The 24,735-nt window shown below is 35.5% G+C and overlaps 1 protein-coding gene across 2 annotated transcripts in view; it reads right to left on the bottom strand.

The window, feature by feature from the left end:
• Positions 1 to 1,274: 1,274 nt before the first annotated feature.
• LOC129269589 (protein outspread-like) overlaps positions 1,275 to 24,735 on the bottom strand; it is a 47,257-nt gene continuing 23,796 nt past the window's right edge. Inside the window, exons 8-15 of one of the 2 annotated variants that reach the window (XM_064105114.1) lie at positions 22,373 to 24,232; positions 19,403 to 22,009; positions 12,430 to 12,580; positions 11,595 to 11,700; positions 9,790 to 10,078; positions 7,765 to 7,930; positions 6,077 to 6,144; positions 1,275 to 5,486 (exon numbers count right to left, since the gene is read on the bottom strand). In XM_064105114.1, the coding sequence (XP_063961184.1) occupies positions 5,469 to 5,486; positions 6,077 to 6,144; positions 7,765 to 7,930; positions 9,790 to 10,078; positions 11,595 to 11,700; positions 12,430 to 12,580; positions 19,403 to 22,009; positions 22,373 to 24,232 (5,265 nt within the window). In that variant the 3' untranslated portion in view covers positions 1,275 to 5,468. The remainder of the gene's footprint in view (positions 5,487 to 6,076; positions 6,145 to 7,764; positions 7,931 to 9,789; positions 10,079 to 11,594; positions 11,701 to 12,429; positions 12,581 to 19,402; positions 22,010 to 22,372; positions 24,233 to 24,735) is intronic. The other variant, XM_064105115.1, reaches the window with a different exon arrangement.

The following is a 24,735-nucleotide window of genomic DNA, read 5'->3' as shown; positions in this document are numbered from 1 at the left end:
CCGGAACTTCTTGATAACAAAGCCATTTAAAGGGATGGTACGGGCTGAAAGTATTTATAGCCTAATAAATAGAGTAGAATTCACTGAGCAAAATGCCGAAAATTTCATCAAAATCGGATAACAAATAACAAAGCTATTGAATTTTAAATTTTAGCAATATTTTGTGAAAGCAGTCGCCATGAATATTCATTAGTCACATCCCCACTTGTTCTTTTGTATTTTATTATATGAAATTAGGTTTATTCAAATTGTTTCCTCCAAGAATTAGAAATATTGGATTGACAACTGATTTAGTGCATTAGATATTTATTGCTGCAACTTATTTCATTATAAGGGAGACATATTATTCACACAAGTATGAAATAATGAAAAAAAAATGTGATTTTATGTAATAACATAAGAAAACGGCAAGTGTTAAATCACCAGTTCATCCATTGGGACGTCAGCGCGCAAAGTCCCGAGCGAGACCTGGGGAGCGTTTCATCAACATTTTTGTCCGACACGATGTCAGATCTGACAACTTTCCTTCATGTTTATTGGCTAAGAAGCAGTGTTACTATGGTAACTGTCGGATAAAGTAGGACTTGTCGGATAAAACGTCCGACAACTCCTTTCATAAAATGCTCCCCTGTAAGTAATTTCAGATGAAAGAGGAGATTCTAAGCTTTACATTGGTAGGTCATTTGTCTATTTTATTTATGATTAAGTTATGATAAATTCCATCGCTAAATCTCGGTTTCATTATTTTTGTGGGATGCACTGTATATCTGTATATTTTTTTAGCCATTATGGTCAATTTTCTTTTTCAGGCTGTGCCTATAATTTTGTAATGAATAATGTTTGTTTTTTTCTTATTCTCCTCCCTTCTCCATCCTCCATCACCACCTTCACCCTCTCCCCATCAAATTTCCCTTCTTGTATATATTTCTATATACTTCTTGGCTTGCTTTTCTTTTTTCTCTTTAATTTTATCCTTTATTTTATCCTGTTTATTTTGGGTGATTTTATATCACTCAAATTTTTTTACTTCAATGTATTCTGTAGGTATTGTTTTTTTTAATGTACTCTCAAATTGCTTGTTTAAATATGTATTATTCAAATGCTATCATGTAAAGTGTTCTACTGTATTTTTAATAGACTCTGATACCCAGCATGGGTTGGGTAAATAATCAACTTTCAAACCTTTACAGTACCTCCAAAGTATGATCTTCTCTCTCTCTCTCTCTCCTTCTTCTACCCTTCTATTGGACTAATAAACAATGTCAAACATAAGCTTTATAATATTGATGTAGATTTATTAATACTATCATAAAGAATACATGTTATTTATTACATATAATGTCTGAAACTCGTCATTTGTTCTTTGTCAAGAGAAAATACTTACAAACATGAATGGCTGTATCAACACTCGTACCTTCAAGATACAAATAACATTCCATAAATTCTTCTCTTTCCCATCTCTGCTGTTGACATAAAAGTGACCTCAAAATGGACTTAGACATAGCTAAAAGGTCATTCTTGTATCACAAAAGACATAGTCTGCATGAATAAAACAGAGTAAAATACTGATCTTGCTTATAAAATAAAATCTGTAAATGATGAGGGTCGACTACACATTCCCACTACAAATAAATAGATGAGCTATACAACAAAAGGGAAACAGGCTATAGGAAAAGGAAGATATTAGATATGTACACACATCCATCACTCTATCATCAGGTAGGTTGGACTTCAAATTCACATTCACTATAAATAACAATACAAGTCTGTACCCACTCAAATTAATCTTATATCATCTCTTTCATGCTCTTCTCTCTCTCTGTCTCTCTTAACATTCTATTTTCTAAAACCCTCTCCTCTCAAAATGTTAAGAACACTATTATGTTTTACGTATTTACAAAGATTGCTTTAAATTGAATTGTTTACACTTTGAAAGCACAGAGTAGAAAACATTTTGCAAGAAAATATACTCAAAAGCGCTTAGAAAACAACAAATTACAAATCTGGAAGTAGCGTTTTATTATACAGTTGGGAAGATTACATTCAAATTTAAATAAATTAATTTATAATGTATTTATTAAGGAATATCAGATCACTAATACCACCCCACAAGGATAGAAAAGGTGATTAGAATCTGCTAAAATTGACATTTCTTCCAAAGCAATCTGATGTGGTTTGAACCCATGGCTTGATTATACTAACATTTGGAAATTATGTATTAGAACTGAATGTGTGAAGTAACAGATCGGTTAAAACAGAAAGTCTGTCATTTTTAATGAAATCCAATGAATGATAACTATCAGATGAACAATGTAAAATTAATAGTAATGTATACAAATGGAAAAACAAACAAACCTTATACAGCTAGTATACTTTATCTGCAAGAAAAGATGTAGATAATTTGTTTTATTAATAAAGGTCTAACTAATAATACATTCATCCATTTCACCCTAATAAGGTGACTGTTCTATCAAACTCTTATCCATCATAGACAATAAAAAATCTCTCTGTTAACATAAAAATTAGCACAACATAAAATAAAAGAAAGTAGGACGATATCCAACAAAGAATGATATGAAATCCCTACATCATGGGAAAAAAATATTTGGTTGAATAACATGACATAAAAATCTTTCTTAAAGAAATATTAACTGTGATTATTCTACACCTAGATGTTCACAAGTGTCAAAAAATGGAATAACTTTTTGGAATATATCTCATAACTTGTTTGGTCACAAAAACAACATGCTTTGCTTTTATCTGTTTTGTCTAGATAATAATTATTCCTTGATGAAGAAACTATGTTAAAATAAGGAAAATATCTATATTGACTTCTTTTGTTATTAGCACTAAAATCAACATAAAAATACAACAGTAGATTGACATCAGCGAATGTAATTCTGAAATAAGTAAAATACCTTTCAATATGCGATGAAGTGTATAAAGTAAAAGTACAACATATTCAAAAATTAAAAATATGGAACTTTTTATGAAAGAAGTTAAAACTGAATTACATCATTCGTACAGTAAGATAAGTTTGGTGGGTTGCAAAAACATACTCTTCAAAATACGGTGTAATGCACACAAAATTCATATTTTACACTTCACAAAACCATGCAGCATGGTTGTATACATGGGTCATACATGAAGCTCTTTATAGGAATCAATCAATGGTCTGCAAAGACACTCTACAAAGACATGCAATAAATAAATATGATTAGTAAGAGCTGCTCGGGCATTTATTTGATATCATTAAGGCGAGTTCTCTGCCTGGAAATCGATTCATTTAATGAGGAATATGTTGTGTATTAATGGGCAAGACACAGTAAGATTGAGGTATTGGGGGAATCTATCACACTGGATACACAGTGATATTATTAATATGTACACTCGTCTTTAAGTCAACAAGATAAGAGCACACAGTTTCACTTTATGATTGTTAAACAGATTTGTTATACAGATATTTCTGCTAAAAGGACGTTAATACATGTGATACACATTCAATGTTCATATACAATGCCATGGTTCCATAAGAAACTAAAAAACAAAGATGACATATTGGTTCTTGAAGTAGAAAGTATAATGTTTTAGTCTAGTTTATCTGTATATTTATTGTCAAAAATTCTTTAAATATATTGTACAACAAAAACAAATATATTAGAATGTGGAGGATTTATAAACAAAATATATACAGCAAATAAGTTTGCAAGGTTACTAAAAAGCACTGTAACAAAATCTATATAAAATGACTTATATCAGAAATGACAAAACTATCATCTTCCTTTATACACAAGTGTGATGAGATTTAACAAATATGAATTAAAGGGAAAACAAAGTTTGCGGAGTTTAAAAAATGTTTAAATTGACATAGTAATCGTCTTCAATCCTGATAATTGATACAAAAATAATATCAATTGCGGATATATACAGTAAAAAAAAATTCAACAGAGAAGATGTGAATCTAGTTACTAAAACAGGGCTGGCCAACTGAAGTGAATTCATTATGAGAGCAGTGAAGTAGCACCACCAGGGGGGGGGGGGGGCATTCAAATATTTTGGTATACACATTCATGTATACATATGTATACATATATTCATGTGAATCATGCAATACACAATCAGTATTAATATGTGAACGGAATATTTCAGGATATTTTCAAGGATATTCAGCCCAAGTAGTACATGCCAGGGCAGACTGATATAAATCAATGGAAAATACAAGAATTCTGTGCCTGTTTTATTCCAACCCCAGGCAAACTGGTGACTATGTGCGAGTCAAAATGGGTGATCCTAAATTTTGGTTTATATAGGGTTAGATTTATCTTGTTCAGGGAATAAATTTAGGAACAAACATGCCACAAGTATCTTAAAGGACTATGAATATGAGTGTGTACACCAATATATCTGAGTGCCCCCACACCCTTCCACTCGGGAGTGGTAACAAGACAATATGGAATTACATTTGTTACATATGACTTTGATATAACTTTGGCTTAATTAAGAGAGCAAGAATTGATGAATATACCAGCTTCTAGAAATGAATACTGCTGATTGAGGTACTACATGAATAATTGATGATAGAAGCTATGGTTAGGATAAAGGGTTGAATGAAGTAATAGCTGATGAATATATCATGGCAGACACTTTAAAGAGCATTTCAGTAAAAATAAACCTCATGTATTAACGTCATTATGTCACCATCTTTTAGGTTCAACTCAATGCCTTGAATGCATTGGTGATCTGAAGCTGACATTCCTATATCCTCTGAGTGAGGGAGCAATGATATCATGATGTATAAGGTCTATAGATGGGTGACTAGAATCCTGTAACCTCTACAAGGTTACAGTTCTTATGGCAGTCGGTAGTTTTGAAGTATTGGTTGATTAAGAATTTCAAGAGTTACTAGGCAAAGGAAATAGAGGAGGTATAGGAGTCTTCTCTCTTACTGAAAGGCAGTTTAGACCAGCGCAGACACTGATTAGGTCGTTACTTGGGAGATGAATCCTCAGAATGTTTCAGAGGATGGAAGAACGGGTGCACCCAGGTTACCCTACAAAGACCATTGCTGAACAAGAGTGGCATGATTCTAGACTTGTAGCACAAGTGCCTAACAGCCAGACGTCTGAAGGGATGCAAAGATGACATCCAAGACACAAGAAGAATTTGAGAGGAAACCACAGCGAGCACAAGTATTTAATCTGTCAAGTCTTGTGAGGGCGCTATTCAAGAAGGGGGCAAATTGCCGTCTGGATGATCAACCAGACGTGTATAGCACAGGTAACCAACTGTTCCTTTGTGAAGACTGGGATTGGAAGTATTGAACGCCATCCATACTAAGATAGGTTGATGCTGGATTTAGAGCAAGAGATTAATAAATACTAGTAACAGGGTTTGTTCTAAATTCAGCATATTGACCCACTCCTCTCAGAGCTACGAATTAATCATGGTAGATCCTCCCTTGAGTTTGGTTACTTCTTTTCTCCTTTCTGGAATAGAGGGAGGAAAATGAAATTAAAGATAAATTACAGTTGTGGTAACAATCTCAAAATGAGTTCACACAAAATGACCACCCAAGTGTTCATACGAATAAATAAAAAAGAAAACGTGTATTTGCTGAGAAATTAGTAAAATAAGCACGACATTGCATTAAATGTCTGGGGTCTTTCAAAGCAATATCAGGACAATGTCCCATGTATGCTTTTCTGTGTAAGTGTTTATCAGTTTTCAGCTAGGATTCCATGATTTCACAAAGTTGATTAAAGAAAACATTTTAAATATCTGAGGATGACTAAATCACAAGGATTTGTTTCTTTCTCCTCATCTCAAAAATAATTATCTGCAAACAAAAGAAGCATATAATAACTGATACAATTTAAGTTTCTTCAGATCTTGATTATCACAGGTTAGGTAAGTTTTAATAAAAATTGCAAGAGTTCTTTGATATAAAACAGTTGCATGAGGACAAATCACTCCCTATTGAAAGAAGGCTGACAATGCATTTCAATCAGATTATAAACCTTTTGTACCTATGTGAATTATATCTTAGATCTAAAAGAAGTAATGTTTATTCACTTACTTTTGATTTGTGAAACATATGTGTTAAATCTGAAAGACTTCTTCGGTTTTTTGGTCGTGTGGCACCATCTGAAAGTAATATTATAAAACCAGACAAAACCAATTAAATTTCAATTTCAATTTCAATTCAAGTTTATTTTGCTCTCTGCATAAAAATGAACACAAGTGTGGTAAAATACATAGGAACAAAGTTTACATAACATCAAAGACATAAAAAAGCATTGAGAGGGAAGCAGCCAAAAAGGAAAAGAATATCCTTATAAAAAGGCCGACCCAACTTACTTTAAAAAGAATAATAATTATTGACAATATCAAAAGTAAAAAAAAAAAACAATTAGAAGACAATACAAAGGCATAGATACACAAATGGTAAGATTTAGATTATATATATATATATAAATATTTACAAACAGGTTTAATTATCAAATATAAAGTTTCTGAAGTTACGTTTGAAAATATTAAATGAACAAGATGTTTTCAAATTAACCGGCAAAGAATTCCAAAGTAGTGGGCCACGAAAGAAAATAGATTTATGAGAAAGGCAAGTTCTTATTTTAGGAAGGTGGAAGTTTGCAGCATTTCTAGTAGGGTATTCATGAATATTATAATTTAATTTAAAACAGTTCAATAAAAAAGAAGGTAAAAGTCCTTTAGAACATAGATACATAAAAAGTCCCATTTCATACTTGTACATATCATAAATATTTAAAATTTTAAGTGAATGAAAAATAGGATAAGAATGGGCGTAAAAAGGGGAGTTGTTTATAATTCTGACTGCACGTTTTTGAAGTTTATGTAATCTGTCTAAATAAATATTCGCAGCACTTCCCCAGGCAAGAATGCCATAATTTAAAAATGGTGAAATAATAGCATAATACAGCATCTTTAAAATATTTGGTGGAAAATTATGCAATTTGTACATTATGCCTATGTTCTTAGATATCTTATTGCAGATGGCATCAATATGATTTAACCACGTTAATTTATTATCGATTATGACACCAAGAAATTTTAAAGATGAAACTTCTTTTATCATTGAACCACACAATTTTATATCAATTTCATTGGAGTTTATTTTCTTATTTGTAAATATCATAAAGTTAGTTTTAGAGACATTGAGGGATAACTTGTTCAAGTATAACCAATCGGTAACCTTCTGTAATTCCTCATTAAATTCTGTTTGTAACGTCTGTAAATCTTTGTGGGACATGAATATACTGGTGTCATCTGCGAATAAGATAAATTTAAGTTTACTGGATACATTGCACATGTCATTAATATATAAAAGGAATAAAAGAGGTCCAAGTATCTTAAGATTATGAAAATAGTTGACACATATATATATACACAATGAAAATAGTAATATATCCTCTCTACAGGAATCACATAAAGTCATGTAATATTGCTTTATTGATTTATTACCAAAAAAGTATTGAGGAAGATGATAAATAAGCCCCCAGAAGGCCATTTCATAAAGCTGTTCGTAAGTTAAGAGCGACTTTAAGAACGTCTGGTGAACCAAAAACTTTCTTGCAACAGATAGATTGCAAAAATATGTTGAGGGAGGCTGAATCACGCCCTTCTAGTCTTGTTAGGGTTAAGGTTCATATAAAGCTCTATTGGGATAGTGGAATGAAGAAACAGATGAAAATGAAATGGACTGAAGTGTAAAGGAAAGGCAGTATATACCAGACTCTGGTGGAGTTGTGACAGAGCTCCGGCGAGGTTTCTCTCCAGCTCCTGATATGTCCTCCTTCTCCCCCATTGTCTTCTGTCTATCTCTTCCTTCTTGTTTCAAAGTATCTATCTCTTCGAGGGCAAACTCGAGCTCCAGCTCTCGTAATCTCAGATTCATCTGAATACAAAATACATGTTTAACATGTTAGTGACAGTCATTGATGTACAGGGGCTATACTTCTTAATTCCTTTCATTCAATTGTGGCTTTATATAAACTTGGTCAACAAGCAGTTAATCCACTTATCAGATAGTTTAATACCACATGGGCTAAACTCAATTGCCCATTCGGTCTACTATCAATTTGGTCTACTATCAATTCGGTCTACTATCAATTTGTTCTATCAATTTGGTCTACAGTCAATTTGGTCTACTATCAATTTGTTCTATCAATTTGGTCTACTATCAATTTGGTCTACAGTCAATTTGGTCTACTATCAATTTGTTCTATCAATTTGGTCTACAGTCAATTTGGTCTACTATCAATTTGGTTTAACTATCAATTTGGTCTACTATCAATTTGGTCTACTATCAATTTGGTTTATTATCAATTTGGTCTACTATCAATTTGGTCTTATATCAATTTGGTCTACTCTCAATTTGGTCTACTCTCAATTTGGTAGTAGTCTTAATTTGTTCTTCTATCAATTTGGTCGACTATCATTGTGTTCTACTATCATTTTGTTCTACTATCAATTTGAGAAAAATTTTCCTGGTATTACATCGCAATTCGCTCACATTTTTTGAAGACTGCTACACAAAAATTATTTTGTGTAGCAGATTTTTACATAGGACTGTGTAGAACTTAGTTGAGAGCTTTCCTCTTATCACCAAAAATGCTAATCAAAAAGTAAAAATATTTGGTGGGGCTGAATGGAATTACCTAAGATAAAATGGTTAGTAGACAAACTGGACCTGGATTAGACCATGAGGAATGAATAGAAGCAGGTGTAGACAAATCAGAAATCTGCCCAATTATTAGTTTCATATCAGATTTTACTTGTACGAAGCCTAACTCATAGTTAATCTATACAGGCTATTCATAACATCGTGTGGGTAAATCATCCTTAGTTCTGGTGTATTTTCATCATGGCAGAGAGAAATTCTAGACATTCCAAGATCTGAAAGATATTGCACACTAAGGCCCGTATTCTGAAGTCGGGTTTAACTTAAACTCGGGTTTAAAGTTGTGGTTTAAGTATGGATAGCCAATTGTTACATAAATCCCTAACAGTAGAGATATCATATTTCAGCTCATTTGGCTCTCAAATCATTCATAATTGTCTAAAAAGGATAAATACATGTAGATGATTGTCTTCACCATCGATGAATCAGGAAAGAGCACAGTAAATATAAGAAACATACAACTTAATAAAAAAATTGACACTTTTGGCTTTCCATAATTTTAGCACAGAGTTAGACCATGGTCTAAGTTAAACCTGACTTCAGAATACAGGCCTAAAGGTTTAGTAAACTAAAAAAAACTTGCACAATCTCATCTATTCATCAATTGGAATAGTCCAACCCACATTTTTTCCTTTTAACTTCACTTGATCAACTGCCCAGCCATGACAATTTGGGAGCTTTAAAACTTCTCATGTGAACTAGAAAACAGAAAAAAAAAATACATAAAAGATCCCACAGCTCATCAATTTCTACATTTAATAATACATATACATGTATGCAAGCTGTGTCCTTAATGTCATGTCAAGCATTTGTGTAATATCCCAAGAGATTGGCTGACTTTTTGCATTATCATGCAGTAATCATTGTTTCTGGTTCAAAGTGATAACAATCCTATTCAAACACTTCATTTTTATCCTAGAATCTCTACTTATTGATACTTAATATCTTTAATTTTTCAATTCTAACTCTCAGCCTACGCTATCTTGTATGTCTTAGGATAAAAATGGTTGACACACAATCCTCTCAGGATAAAATTTCACAGGTAAAAAGTAATTTTGTGTTTATGAACATACCTCTAACACCTTCAATTTCCTTTCTTTTTCTGCATCTTGCCCTTCATCCTCCTCCTCGTCATCATCATCATCTTCATCCTCCTCCATCTCTATTCTTTCAAGTTGCTCTCCAAGTGATGAGACTTTCCTTCTATTATCTACCTGGGCTTTCTGTAGCTTCTCATGGGCCTCTTTCTGTGAGCGTTGCATGGCACGCAGAGCTTTACTTAACATGGTATTCTCCTTACATTGTTCAGAGAACTTTGTAGACAGGATGACCCAGTCTCTGTTCATCTGTGTAACTACCTCTCTGTGTCAAATAACAAAGTATTCAGCAAATGAAGTCATCACTTATGGAAGCTTTTCTCCCAAATCATTACTAGCTGGACAAAATGCTTATGCATAAAAAAACATCTAAAAAGGTGATGTATATGCATACAGTGAAAAGGATATAAAAATGGCCTAAATCAGGGGGAAAAAAGGGGGTACACTTTACACCCTATCATAAAAATTAAATATTTGAGGCATTATTTCAGGATAAGGAAAACATGACAAAACACTTGTTTAGTGTAATCTAGAATTGAAGGATGAATACATGTATGTACTGTATTCTTCTAATTAAATTACAGGTGTTCTACTTTAAATTCAACTTATTTTTTATGCCACAAATTGGTAAAATAGTGAATCAACAAGTTTAGCATTTATGAAAGGGAATATCTGAATTCATAATAAACAAATTTGATTTCACTATTTGATCATGATTGAACTCTTAATGGACCAAATCATAATGCACCTTACATCTCTGTTATAAACTTATTTTTATTTCATACTCAACTTTTTTCTTACATTCCATCTACCTATGTAGAGAGCTCCTTCCTTATCATTCCTATAACTCTTGCTTCTCAAACCAGTGGTGTATATTCACATAATGGGATTGCATTATTTACATGTTAAGAAAAACATTAGGTTACATCATCACACAGTTAATTAGGAACTACACGACAAAATGAATTTAACCAAAGTAGTATATGACTTTGTCATACTGAAAATTAGGTAGATCATCACACACATATTCATCAAAAATAAGCACAGGATGACATTGCCAATTTGAAAAAAAATGGCAACAACACAAAACAACACACATACATACATACACATAGAGATAGCAATCTTCCAAACAACACTGCAGAAAGGAGAAAACATCTTAAACTGACTAGCTCTATGCAACATGTAATCAAACAATTTGGGAAACATAGAAAACTTTTGGAATATAACAGTATTTTCTAGATACTTGAACTATTTTTTCACATGTCTACAAGGAATGTTTTGCATCTTTGCGCCCAAACTGCTTTATTTATATTATTTGAATTATATATTGAAGGCATACATCACTCCAGTTATTCAATGAAATTAAATGATATTCATAGGCCCAAATTCTGAACTCTGGTTTGATTTTATTATTTATTTATTTATTTATTTCCGTTTTATTTCAACAGGGTAGCCCTTTCAGTTACAAAACTGCTCTACCAAGGGGCCCTTGGTAGGGTATTTAAACCATGGTTTAAAGTTGTGATGGATAGCCAACTCAATGCAAACTACATGAACATAACAAAATGATTAATTTATCATTACTTTAAGCACAAAGCAAAATCATTGTTAAAATGATAAATAAAATAGTTTTTCAACATGGGAGAAGATCCCAGTAAACTTATCTGAAACAATTGTTTGAGAAGTATAGCTTCTCATAACTTTAGTCCAGAATTAGACCATGGTTTAATTTCAATTGGATTTGAGAATGAGGGCTATAATCATTGATCTTAACTCACCTATGCCTTTTCATGATGGTCTCAACATCTTTTGGATATGATTCCTGTGATAAGCGCTTCTCCTTCTCAAGCTCAGCTTCATATGCTGCCTTTAATACTGATATCGCTGCAAGGGACAAAACAACAGTTTTTTACAGTTATTTCAAACACATTAAATTTGAAAATAGCATTAATGGCCACAGCTGTTTGACAAGCGCTCATTGGATTAAACCCCCTGAATGAACATAAAATTACTTCATTCAGATTCAATTAAAAATTTCCCCCTTTATTTCCTAAGGGGGGGGGGGGGGGTGTAGAGAGCTCCTTCCAAATGAAGAGGAAAACGAAAGGGTAGTTTGTTTTAACTCCTGGTGTTTGCATGGAAGCCATTGTTTATAATAACACAGCACTAACACCAGAATTTAACACTTAACTTGAGGCGATGCTGGATAGGCATCAGGATTAATATACTCTGTTGATTTATCAATAATGCAAACAGAAAAGTTTTCCGAATGATAGAACAGCTTTGAGGATGAAATTCCCTGATCATTATAGCCATTCGGTAGATTCATATATCTCGAGGAAAGTACCATAGAACACACAACCAAGGTGCCTCTTACATGGATCAAGACGATTGGATAACAACCATGTTAAGATCTAAGTGAGATTCATAACACCATGGGAGCATTTCATAAAACAAATAGTGATTTTCACTGACAAACGGTTATAAGCTACTGAAATCATTGCATCTGATTGGCTGAGAGCAGTGTACATCACTTCCTATTTGATTTATGAAACACTCCTTAAGTCTGGCCAAATGAACTTTGAGTGAAGGATGATGAGAATATAAACTCACCCGTGGTGACAGACTCATCTTCTTTCTCCTTTTCTAGTTTCCTCTCTGTTTCTCTATCCTCCATCTCCTTTCTATGCTTTCTCTCTATCTCCTCTACCATCTGGGCGTGGTTCCTCTGCTGGGCCTGGAGAAGCTCTTCATTCCGTTCTTCCTGTAGCAGAAGTAGGGGTAGCAGGTATAATCAGATTAATACAGTCATACTTCATGATATATATATCAATGACAACAAAGTAGTAGAAAGAAATAATGTGAAGTATGAAAATAGTATGGGTAAAAAGCAGCGAGTAGATTTCATGTGCTGAAAGCTAGATTTTATATTGTGTTTCCTTACATATAATCTATTGGCTTTAAAACTCTTGCCTGTTGATACAGATGAACAATATGATTAATGGGGAATGTTCACAAAGAGATATGTTATACGTACAGTGCAAATACACAATAAACTCTGAACACACTTCTCATCGATGGATTCATGTACATGTAGTCTCTTGAGAATGATCTAATCAACACTGCACTTAACTATGAATTTAGGTTTCACTGTTTGTGAAACAGGTCCCAAGATAATGATATCTTTTTAATATTAGATTACGCGTCTATTGCACAGGTACTGTATACAAGGAAAAATGCAAACTCATTATAAATTAGTTTAAAATAGAGGTGTTGGATTCATATCAATCAATAAACAAGATAATTTTTGCTGGGTATCCAATGTTACAAAGACTAAATGGGTGTTTCATAAAGCTCTTTGTAATACACATGACTGATAGCTACCAATCTTGTGCAACCTAGTAACCTGAAATAACATTCAGCCAATTACCTGTGGAAGTTTCATAAAAAATAGACTTAAAGAGACAATTTTTCTCAATATGACATAAATTTCTATTGAAATTAAAATGAGAATCATATTTTAAGAAAAAAATAAACCAGAATAATGCTATAATTTGGTTGCATAAGCAGTACTAAAAACTACATGCAGTGGTCAGTAGCTTAGGGTGACCATTTCTTGGTCTAAATAATAAATCCCTATGTGCAGATAGAACATGTTCCATCTTATTGCGTAAAAGAAATAACCAGTTGTCTCACGATGTATCAAATGTAGTTGGAGAGCGACATTTCGTCTGCAAGCTGCTAGACTTTGTCAGGCAATGAGCAAAGACGCTGGTGTTCATGGGTTATATAGCGTCGGCAAGGGGCTGGTGCGCCCGGCTCCACTCGGGTGTGAGCTGCGCTGTGATTCATCGATACCAAAGACGCTGCTGTTCATGGGTTATATAGCGTCGGCAAGGGGCTGGTATGCCCGGCTCCACTCGGGTGTGAGCTGCGCTGTGATTCATCGATACCGCCGGCCAATCAGTGTCCGCGCCGGTGCTTGGTGTCTGCTGGTGCGGGCACCGCACGCTCTGATTGGTCGATGCCAAAGGCCAATCAGCATCCGCGCTGGTGTCAGGCATCCGCTGGTACGGGCGCCGCGAGCTGTGATCGGTGGATGGTAACTGTTGATCAGGGATCTCAATGCCATTGTCCCTGTTAATTTTGCTTGGGTGCTTGAGGGTCATTGCCTGATGAAGTGTAGCAGCTTGCAGACGAAACGTCGCTCTTCAACGTTTGATCCATCGTGAGACAACTGATTATTTCTTCTACTCAATCCATCACCACGATAAACCTCTTCCACATCATCTTCCATTTATTTATAAAGTCACAGCTTTATTAAACATCTACCCGAGGATGTTTTACAATGATTTAAAGTCTGAATAAAAATCACAATTAAATCCCCAGTTGAATGCAGATTACAGTCCATGACAATATTGATAAGATTATGCTCAGAGAACACAAGCTTCTACCAATGAGGTTATACATTGTGCACAAAATCCCTAAGGTTGTCTGAAACAGGTATATTAGCATACTTTAAAAATGCAAAATTAGTTTGTAAAAACAAGAAAAAAAATAATCAGGTCAAATTGACGACTAATTGAACCACAGGATATGGAGTAGATAATCATAAAATGGCTAAAAACTATATTATTTTAAATATAGTATCATCTATGCATAAAAGTATAATCAACTATAAAGTTGCAGATACAGATTACAAAATAATACTAATTTGGTAGGTCATATTTGTTTTGTAACTTGTCCTAAATGTTTTTCAGTCAGTATCATTACAATCTTACAAACAAAAACAGAAAATACTGTATACCACTGCTGGATTGACAAGAACCTTCATTTGTGAAAAATCATCCTTAATTTACATTTTAATAGTCCTGTCTAAGTGTAAGCCCTATATCTCATAATATCAAGCAACTGAACACATTACAATGATGGCTATCCCATTGGCTCATAGGGTATACCCCCCCCCCCAAGTCTTTAACATTTAGCTAAAAATATACATAGAGTGATGCATTAAACGATATGGCAAAAATCTAAGATTATAATAATTTACTGGCAGTCTCATCATCCCTTATCCACCCCTTCAAATAATGTTCCAAATAAAAGTCAATTACAAAGCGATAAATATTAACCCAAAAGAGGTATGCAGCTTTCATAAGATCTATAATAATCCTTGTTTCCTCCTCAAACAATTTCAGACTATCAATAATTTTCTAGTCATTTTCATACTTTGACAAATTAAAATATGGATATAACACAATTCAAAATTGAGGATATAACAGTGAGTTTTACAAAAAGTTACCAATTCAAACTTTTAAACAGTGATTTTGTTGTATTTATCAAATTGCTAATGATTACTATAAGTTAAACAGCTCTTATTCAGGAACTGCATTGTATAATGCACTAGGTATGGTATCATATTTTCAGTACTTTTTTTCTTTCCTATCATATTCCATATAAATTGCTAGCACTTAGGAAAAAGAGAATTTGCAAAAGTAGCTCTTAAAAGAGACACTATGCTCAATAGTTTTCACATCACTCTGAATAAATACATTTATTGGAAGGTGCACCGTCAAAGTTGTCAGCATGATTTTAGTTGAAATGACATCCCATGATATTAATGATTAGATGGAACATCATGACTCATATTTGAGGAAACCCTTCCAATCATACAAGCCAATGGTTTTTCAACACATGATGCATAAATCATTGCATTCTTATCATATGCTAATTTCAGACAAAATTAATAGGGTACAGGCAATTCAAATAGTTAAAACTACCTGAAAATCATAAACTCCTGAGAATGAGAAATACATATTTCAACCAAAATGCATTGCTTAAAGTTTGATTGAAAAGTGTTTTTGTTCCATGCACATATTATGTTTAGTGGCCTTAAAATCTTGACATGCAATGAAAATTTAGAACACTTCAATAATTTTATATCTAAATATCCTTGCTGCTATTTCTTGTGTTTACAGTATTTTTTCTATTGTTTTGTTTCTATGAAGCATTCTATATATATATATATATATATCAAAATTAAAGCATCAGATGCTCGTTTTTTAAAACTCTATTATATTTGCATTCTAAATTCCAGTGCTGGCTCTATTGTAAATGAAATACATTTAGCATTTGTTATTCTTTACTTTGGTTAAATACAATTATCGTTTCACATGCTATTAGAATGTTATTTAATCATACTCTGAATACAAAATAGCGTGAAAGGTTATGATTAATTCCATTTTACATTTTCTGTCTAACATGCTATAAAATGCACTATTGAAAGTGGTTAACCCCTCCCCCCTCCAAAAAAAAAAATTAAAAAAATTACAGGATTTTCAATATGATAATCACCATTTTTCTCTGAATATTATTTTTCAAACAAAGTATAATACTAGCTTTAAAGACTTTCCATGTATTTAAAACTGAATGTTCCATTTCCCCAAGATTTGAACATGGACCATAAGATTCTAGTAGGTAACAGATGCAGACAAGAGCACTAACAAATAGATGGCTATGGTATGAATTCACTTATAGAATGAATAATGCCAATGAATGTAAAATTCTCCTTACCATGACCCTACAATACATATCAACTAATTGGCCCGTATTCTGATTATGGAAAGCCAAAAATGTCAAAATTTGTTTACATTGTATGTTTCTCATTTTTACAGTGCTCTTCCTGAATTATTCCATGATGAAGACAATTATAACATTCATCTTTCCAAGACAGTTAAGAATTATTTGAGAGTTCAATTGGCTGATAAATTGAACCTCTGCTGTTTGAGATTTATGTCACAATTGGCTATCCATAGTTAAACTACAACTTTAAACCAGAGTTTAAATTAAAACCAACTTCAGAATAGGAGCCATTGTATCTTCCATATTTTACAACCCCTCAATGAAATAAGTTCCTACAGGTCTCTCATATGATCTTCAAGGACTAAGTACATAGGCACTGCAGCCTTAACAGGTTGTTCAATGGAAATTTCACAAATCTATAAGCCTGTAGCCCATAGGCAGATTGAATGATCATTATACAGAAACTGGTTACACTTCGTAATTCCGAAGGTTCTTTATTCCGAAGGTTCATAATTCCGAAACAAGTAAATTGCCTATACCTCGATGTTCGTTGATCCGAAAACGTAAAAGGGTTCGTTAATCTGAACATTTGTGGCGGTATTCAGAAGGTTCGTCTTTCCGAAGGTTCGATAATCTGAAAACGAAATAAGGTTCGATGTTCCGAAGGTTCGTCAATCCGAAAACGAAATAAGGTTCGTTGTTCCGAAGGTTCGTTAATCCGAAAACGAAATAAGGTACGTTGTTCCGAAGGTTCGTTAGTCCGAAAACGAAATAAGGTTAGTTAATCATTTCGTTTTCGGACTAACGAACCTTCGGAATTACGAACCTCATTTCGTTTACGGAGTAACGAACCTTCGGAATTACGAACCTTATTTCGTTTTCGGATTAACAAACCTTCGGAATTACGAACCTCCGGAAATACGAACCTTCGGAATAACCGAACCTTCGGAATAACGAAGCTTCGGAATTACGAATGTATGCGCAGAAACTAAAGGCGGCTTTGCTGACCGTACAGTGATGGTACAATTTGGGGTAGACATATAGAGTGAACAAAAATCCTATGAAGATTGTAAAGCTAATGCACAACCTTCGTACATCCTCTTCACAAAAATCATACAATCTGTTTACAATATGGTACGATAGTGGTTGAGGAATAGTAACATAATCCAGGTATGATATCTGAAATAGATCCGATAATCTCTGGGAATGAGAAAACTGCATTCAATGATCCCCACTCCTTAGAAAACTGCATTTGTTTGATGATCTATTTCAGTTTGTCTTTATATTTCAATTGATGTATATTACTATATTGTGTTATCAAGCATCAAATAAATAAATGAATAAATACATCATAAACTGTACACCTTCACAAATAACTGTAGCTCTAGTTATAATTCAGTTCCTGCAGTCAATTGTGACCTATACATGTCTTCCATTTGAATACCTTCAACCAATTTTTAAAATGGAAAAAAAATCAGAAACATCCTATAGCATTGGCAAAGTTGAAATTGATGTCAATCTAAATTTCCATGCACAAGCCAATCTAAGTATACTCAAAGGTAATTAGGTTTTTATCACAAGCTATAAGTTTTTGCTCAGTAATGATATTCAGGCTGTTAATATATGCTGCTATATAAACTATACTGTTACTTAACATGATTACATCATTCAATGTGAAATGTTATATACATGTATGTCGATTTTCACTTGTGTCAGACTGACATATTTACCTATAGCATGGGGGGGGGGTCTGTTTCACACACAGCTGTTTGAAAACTTGTTCTTAACTTCATGAACAACTTGCACATGGAATGTCACATGATTATTCATTTCAGTTGCATCAACCAAAGTTTGGTTATTTAGACATATTCTTATTGATCAATAACATTTTTATGAGGCAAAGTATTTTTATTGAGCTTATTAAAAATACACTTTCTAAAATCTTGGGAAAACTTCAGAGTCTCCATTTGACATCCTTTATGTTCAGTTCGTGCAGAAATTATATCAAATTCTATAAACAGATTTGCAAAAAGACTAAGATCTAAAGTGACATGAAATTTTAAAATTTGGGATTCTATCAGAAAATCAAACAGGTTTAATACATAGAGGTTTGAATTTTGCAAGGTAGAGTCTTTTATCACATTTCATATCCCTCTCTTTTCAGAATATAGAAAATTCAATTAAAATTTTTTTGCATGGTATTTCTTTGAAATTTCACGATATACACCTTGATGAAAATGGATAAAAAAAAGAATAAAATTAGAATTAAATGAAACATAAAACAAAATGTAAAATAAGCCATCAAATAAGAACATTCATTGAAAGAAAGTGATTATACTTACCATCTGTTGTCCGCATCATATAGAAATTACATTTTTCAAAATTTAGCCTTACATACTATTATTTAGTGAATAAGCAAGCAGTGTTAAGCTTTGAATCTATGAATATATGAATGATTTTCACATTATTCTGACATTCTCTTGATGGAAAATTATAGGGAACGATGCATGCCACACACAGGATATAAATGCAAATAAAACAAAAATCAAAAACAGAAAGGGGAACATGTAACATGACAAAAGATGGGCAGACAGGGTAAAATAAACCCCTAAATAATAAGCACAATGGGAGGAATTGGACTCGACAAGGAATAAAATGATGAAACAGAGAAACATCATTAAGACCAAGACTATCCTAACAGGACAAGAAAAAGTCAGCATGCATGTCAGGCTTGGGGGACTTTCTCCAACACAGTGCATGTTACCCATTAGACAAGACAGTCTTGTGCATGTATTATATGGTGTTGATGAGTCGTATGAGAAGCACAGCTTGAGCAAATTTGATATTCTGGGAATCCCTTCAGAGTTTCTCCCTTGATTTGGATTAAGGTTTTGTGAGAGAACACTCAGTTTGTTTTTGAGAGCGAGAGAGAGGATTAGAAGCATGCAGGATGCGATGCAGGCAAAGAGGTGTGTCTTCAATCTTGATTGGCAGGCTGTGGGCTTACCTTAGCCTCCTTCAGCCTTTTGGTCTGGCATTCAAGCTGGCGCTCCATCTCCGTGATTCCTTTCTGGTAGTGGTGCTGGGCGTGAGCCAGGTCTCGTCTACCAATGTCTTGGACCTCACTCAGCTTTTCTTGATAGATGGCATGGAGATCCTCCTTTTCCTTCTGATAACATCTTGTAATTGCTTGGATCCCCTTCTCCATCTCACTGAACTTTATCTTATGCAACTCTGACAGCTCTAAGACAGCCATCCTCATCTTATATAATTGTTCATGTGCTTCTTTCAGATCTAATTGCCCTCTAGCTAACAATCCAAAGTTTATTTTGCTGGGAGAATCTTCATCCCTTTGCCCCATGGCTGAGATTTCATCTTCAAGTCCTTTAACTGTATTATCAGCAGTCACAAGTCGCTGACGAAGCTGGGTCAGCTCTTGTTCATGGAATCTCCTCTCTCCTTTGATGATGGCTTCATAGCGTTCTCTCACCAATGCAATGTTCCTGGAGTGTTCTGCAGTGATACTCTCTAAAGTAGAGGTCCTTGATCGAACAACTGCATTTGTATCCACAATTTCCTGTCTTCTTTCTTTGCTACATGTATCTTCTTTGACCATGCCAGCAACATGATCAGAATAATCAATAATCTCACTGGGAAGTACAATATCTCCAATTACATCAAGGGACAAACCTCCAGTGCTGTCGTTGTTCTGGTTGCTGTTACCTTCAGCCAACGTACTCAATTCACTTCTCAAATGAACACCTAAACCAGATAGAACAGCTTTCATCAAGACCAAGATAGCAATTTCCTTCTCAGTGGCTCCTTCACGATTTTCTTCCAAGCTCTTTGGTATTCCATTTTTACAGGTATCTTTTGGTTCTTTCTTTGACTTCTTCTTTTTCTTCTTGCTCTCTTCCGTCTTTGTTTCTATCTCATCTTCACTCTCTTGCAGGTAATCCCAGTACTTCTGTCTGATGAGTCCACTTGTTGCTTCCAATTGTCTTGCTATTGCATCCCTGATTAGGCCAAACCTCTGAGTACAAACACCCCTCAGCAAACTTATTACTCGTTTGCACTTCAGCTCTTCAGAATCAATCTTTCCAACAAAGTCTTCAATTGTAGAATTAACACACTGAAGAGCTTCTGCAAGGACAAGCTCACTGCTGACACATTCCATAGCAACACGTAATGCCTCTTCATAGGCAATTCCCTCTGCAAATGGTGCCAAGTCAGAATCCAACCCTAGACCAGAGTCATTCTTTCCAGCTATCCTCTGCGGGTTATTATATCCAGATTCCTTTGGTTTTAGTCCTTTCTTGGTTTCACTTGGTGATTCATTCTTCTTGGCTACTGTCTCGTCAGCAAGGATCTTGGCAAGATCATCACATTTCACTTCCAAATCTTTTTCCAAGGAATGTGAAAATTCCCAATTACTAGTGAAGAAGGTGGTACAGGCAGTGTAGACTGCACTTATCTCATTAGATCCGATGGTGGGATAGCTTTCAATTGGCTCTTTCATTGCCAAGAATTCACTCTCTGCCTCTCTAATAATTGTCTTTGAAAGGCCAGCAGCATATCCAGAGACATTCTTGTCAACTGGGAGCAGGACTTCTATGACACCATCCCTGTCTTCAGCTTCTATCATACGTTGACAAGACAAAATCTGCAAGACCTTCTCCTCTCCGACAGCACTTGACGAAACTTCTACCAAGAAAGAATTGAGATACTCCACTTCTAAAAGACAATGGCAATACCTGATCCTCTGGATTTTACTACTACTGAATGCCTGGGAACCTACCCCATGAGCTGCTCTGGTAGGAAACTTGAACTGACCAAAACGTTTATCGGACACCTTGCTTGTGTGCTTTGAGCCCCTAGGGGAAGTATCGGGAGAGAGGGGAGGACTAGTGGGAAAAAACAATGGACTAGGAGGGCAACTCCGGGGAGATTTTGGATTATCCCCATCTGATAGACTTGATAAGTCACCAAGACTAAGAATGACTGACTCTGAAAATTCTGTAAGGGACTTTCTCTTACGGTTTTCAAGGGATTTAAATTGAGAATTCAAAAGATCTATTGCTTTATCAAGTGTGTGGCATGCATCCGTTACATGATAGGTGGTAGCGGATGAAAGGACAGCAGTGATGGTTTTGTCAGTTGGATTAGCAGTGTTAGTTGATTCCTTGGACACCCTTGAAAAATCAGAAACACTCTCCCCCATGGACTGTGATGGTTTTGCAGGCTGAATACGCATTAGATGCTGGCGACATTGGGCCAATATATGGTGCGTTTGGCGGGCTGAAGATTCAGAATGGGACTGTACCTTCTCTGTCTGTTGTCTCAGGGCAAGCACTTCTCTTTGCAGCCCACGCACCTGATCTTTGAGCCTATTCTCTGTTACGCATTTGGCCTGGTAAGCTTTGCGCTTTTCAAGCTCCCTGGTAGTTACATCCACCAACCGATGGGTCACCTGCTTAAGCTTCTTCTCCATCTCTGCCAGACGTGACTCCAACACCTTAATCTTTAAGCCTCCATCTGCACCATCACTGGATGGACAGTCAGAGCTCTCAGAAGTATCAGCTGTCTTAGAAGCAGTACAAGTTGCCCCTGCAAGCTGATTAATGGAGGAATTACATGAGGGTGAGGAAGAAGAATTGACAGATACATCATGATCGAAGCTGGAAATACTGTTTGAAGGGCCAGCTTGCTCTATAGCTTCCATATGTTTCTCAACTGAATCTATCTTTCCCTCAAGTGCGTTAGCCCTTTGGTGTTGACGTTGAATGCGGCTCTCAGCACTCCCTAGAACTTGTTCCACTTCCATCAATTGGCTATGGATCCCAATGCTTTGTGAATTATGTGAATTGTTCAACCCAGTTCCACTCATTTCCCCTACATGAACCCTACTAACACTAATGTCACCATTACCACCACCAAAAGAACTCCACCCAGCCTCTATTGAGGTTAGGTCTCTCACCTTGCGTTCTGCTAAGCCCAGCTTGCTAGTCAGGTCTTGGATACGCCTACCCATCAGTTCAAGCTGTTCTTGCTGGCTCTTCTGCTGCTGCTTAGCTTCTTCAACACTCTGCATATGCTTTAATTCCAAAGCGTCATAGTTATCTTGGGATGACTTGAGCTCTTGTCTCAACCGCTTAAGCTCCCTGTCACCCCTATCAACCTTCTGTCCCAATTGTTCCACTTGTTGTCTCATCTCCAGCACCTTCTCACCGGACTTCCGATCACTTATGGCAAGTGCCTCTTCCTTCTGGGTCAACTGGGACTGGAGATTCGCAAATTTTCTCTCAAGTTCTGAATAGAATTCATGCTTTTCAGCTAGAAGTTGCTCTTTTTTAAACATATCTTCAGTGTACATGCTTTGAACTTTCTCCACTTGAGCCTGAAGCAGCTGAATTTCTTTCCTTGTCGCCTCCTTTTTGGCTGCCTCTTCTGCTTCAGCACTGCTAGCATTCTGCGAAGCCTGCCTCAGCAATTCTAACTCTGACTTGACAGTGGCCAATTCTGCTGTTAGTTGTTTAGAAGACTCTTCCAAGTCTACTTTACTATGTAGCACACAATCAAAGTCTCCTTCCAAGGTTGTCTTTGCTTCTTCAGATTCATTCAGCTGCTGTTTGAGTGCATCCACAGTTGCTTGGTGTATACCAGTCTGCTCCATCAACGATATCCTGTCTGCATCCATCCTCTTCATCTCGGTCTGAAGTTTCTCAACTTCTTTGTTCTTCCCTTGCAGCAACTCCATCAAGTTCTTTGTGTCATCCTGGATTTGAGATGTGTGGTGCATTTCTTCAGTGGCATTCCTAAACTTCTCTTCCATTTCCTTCATATGATCTTCCAGCCCCCTCCTTGCAGATGCTTCAACATTTAACTTGTCTTCTGTCTGCTTTCTTAAAGAAGACTCATTAGAGAGCTGTATCTTGAGGCTTTCCAATTTGGCTGATGTTTCTTTCAGTCTGTTGTCCAAGTCCACATCACCTGCAGACCCTGTTGGTACTTTATCACCCTGCCCCTCAAGTACAAACTGCGCAGACTCTGCAAGAAGGCCATCATATTTCTTCTGAAGCTCAGATTTTTCTGAGAATTCAGCCTCCAGCTGTTCACTGAGTTGTTCAATCTGCTCATCACGATCAGAAAGCTCCATCCTCATGTCTGCAAGTTCTGTTTCAAATTCGCTTTCAGAATCAAATCTTTGAGTGTTTTCTGAAGACCTTGCATCTAGCTCTTGTTCCATCTCCTGAAGTCTGGTCTGGAGCTGTATGTTCACAGCCTGCAGTTCTTGCTGATGCTTCTCAAGCTTTGCTATATGTTCTTTATTGGCTGCAGTTTCTTCCACTCCTTTGGATTCTATCCTCTGCTTGTAGCCTTCCAGCTTGGCTAAAAGCTTCTTGATTATTTTCTGAGATTCTTCCTGATTCTTTTCTAGATGCATCATAGTTTTGTTCTGTGTGGAGAGTTCACCTTCCCACTTCTTCGCCCTTTCCCTGTAGTCCTTCTTCTCCCCTTCTACAATCTCAATCTGTTGGTTGAGTCTCTCTATCATTGTCACAGCTTTGTCCCTTTCTGCCTTCAGAGAGGATCTGGCCTTGCTCAATTCCTTCTCACTCTCCTGATAGTCTGAGACAAGTTTCTCAAAACGGGCCTGGATGGTCTTGCATTCCTTAGATCTCTTATCCAGAGCTCCAGTTGCAGTCTCCAGCTGGTCATGCAATTCTTCCTTCTCATGTTTGACCAGCTCACTGGCATTGCGTGCCTGCTTGACTTCCATGTGAAGGGTTTGGTTCTGTAGTTCCACCTGGCTCAGTTTCTTCACCACTGTCTCAAGCTGCAAGATACAATTAAAACAGAAAGATGTCATGAGTTCCAAGGGCACGTTTTTCAAGAAAAAGTAGAACAGAGAAAACATTAAATTCATTCTTATAAACATGCAACAATACATTTAAAACCAAAAATATGTATAAAAATATAAATGTAGCCCAATAACTGGCGCCATACCAGCAAGTACAAGGGAAAAAAAGATAATTTATTGTTTCACTCTCTATGGCACCCTTCTTAATCTCATCAATATTGGCACTTGCTCCATTGACTTACATAATTTCCTGTGGTATTCCAGGCCATGACGTTGAGACTGATTGGTATTCCAAACAATAATATGTATTTAAGTCAATTCTGCTACAGTGATCAAAATATTTACATGTCAACTGTCCTAATCCTCCACAATATTGCGTTGTGGAACTGTCCAACTGTCATGAAACATTGCCAATATGTGTCCAAACACACACAGATGATACATTGTGTCATGGTATTGCCTATGGCTATGCTACATGC

Source organism: Lytechinus pictus, chromosome 10 (assembly GCF_037042905.1).
Source record: "Lytechinus pictus isolate F3 Inbred chromosome 10, Lp3.0, whole genome shotgun sequence".
NCBI lineage: Eukaryota > Metazoa > Echinodermata > Echinoidea > Temnopleuroida > Toxopneustidae > Lytechinus > Lytechinus pictus.
The sequence above is the reverse complement of the archived record's forward strand: the minus strand, read 5'-3'. Positions and strand labels throughout refer to the sequence as shown.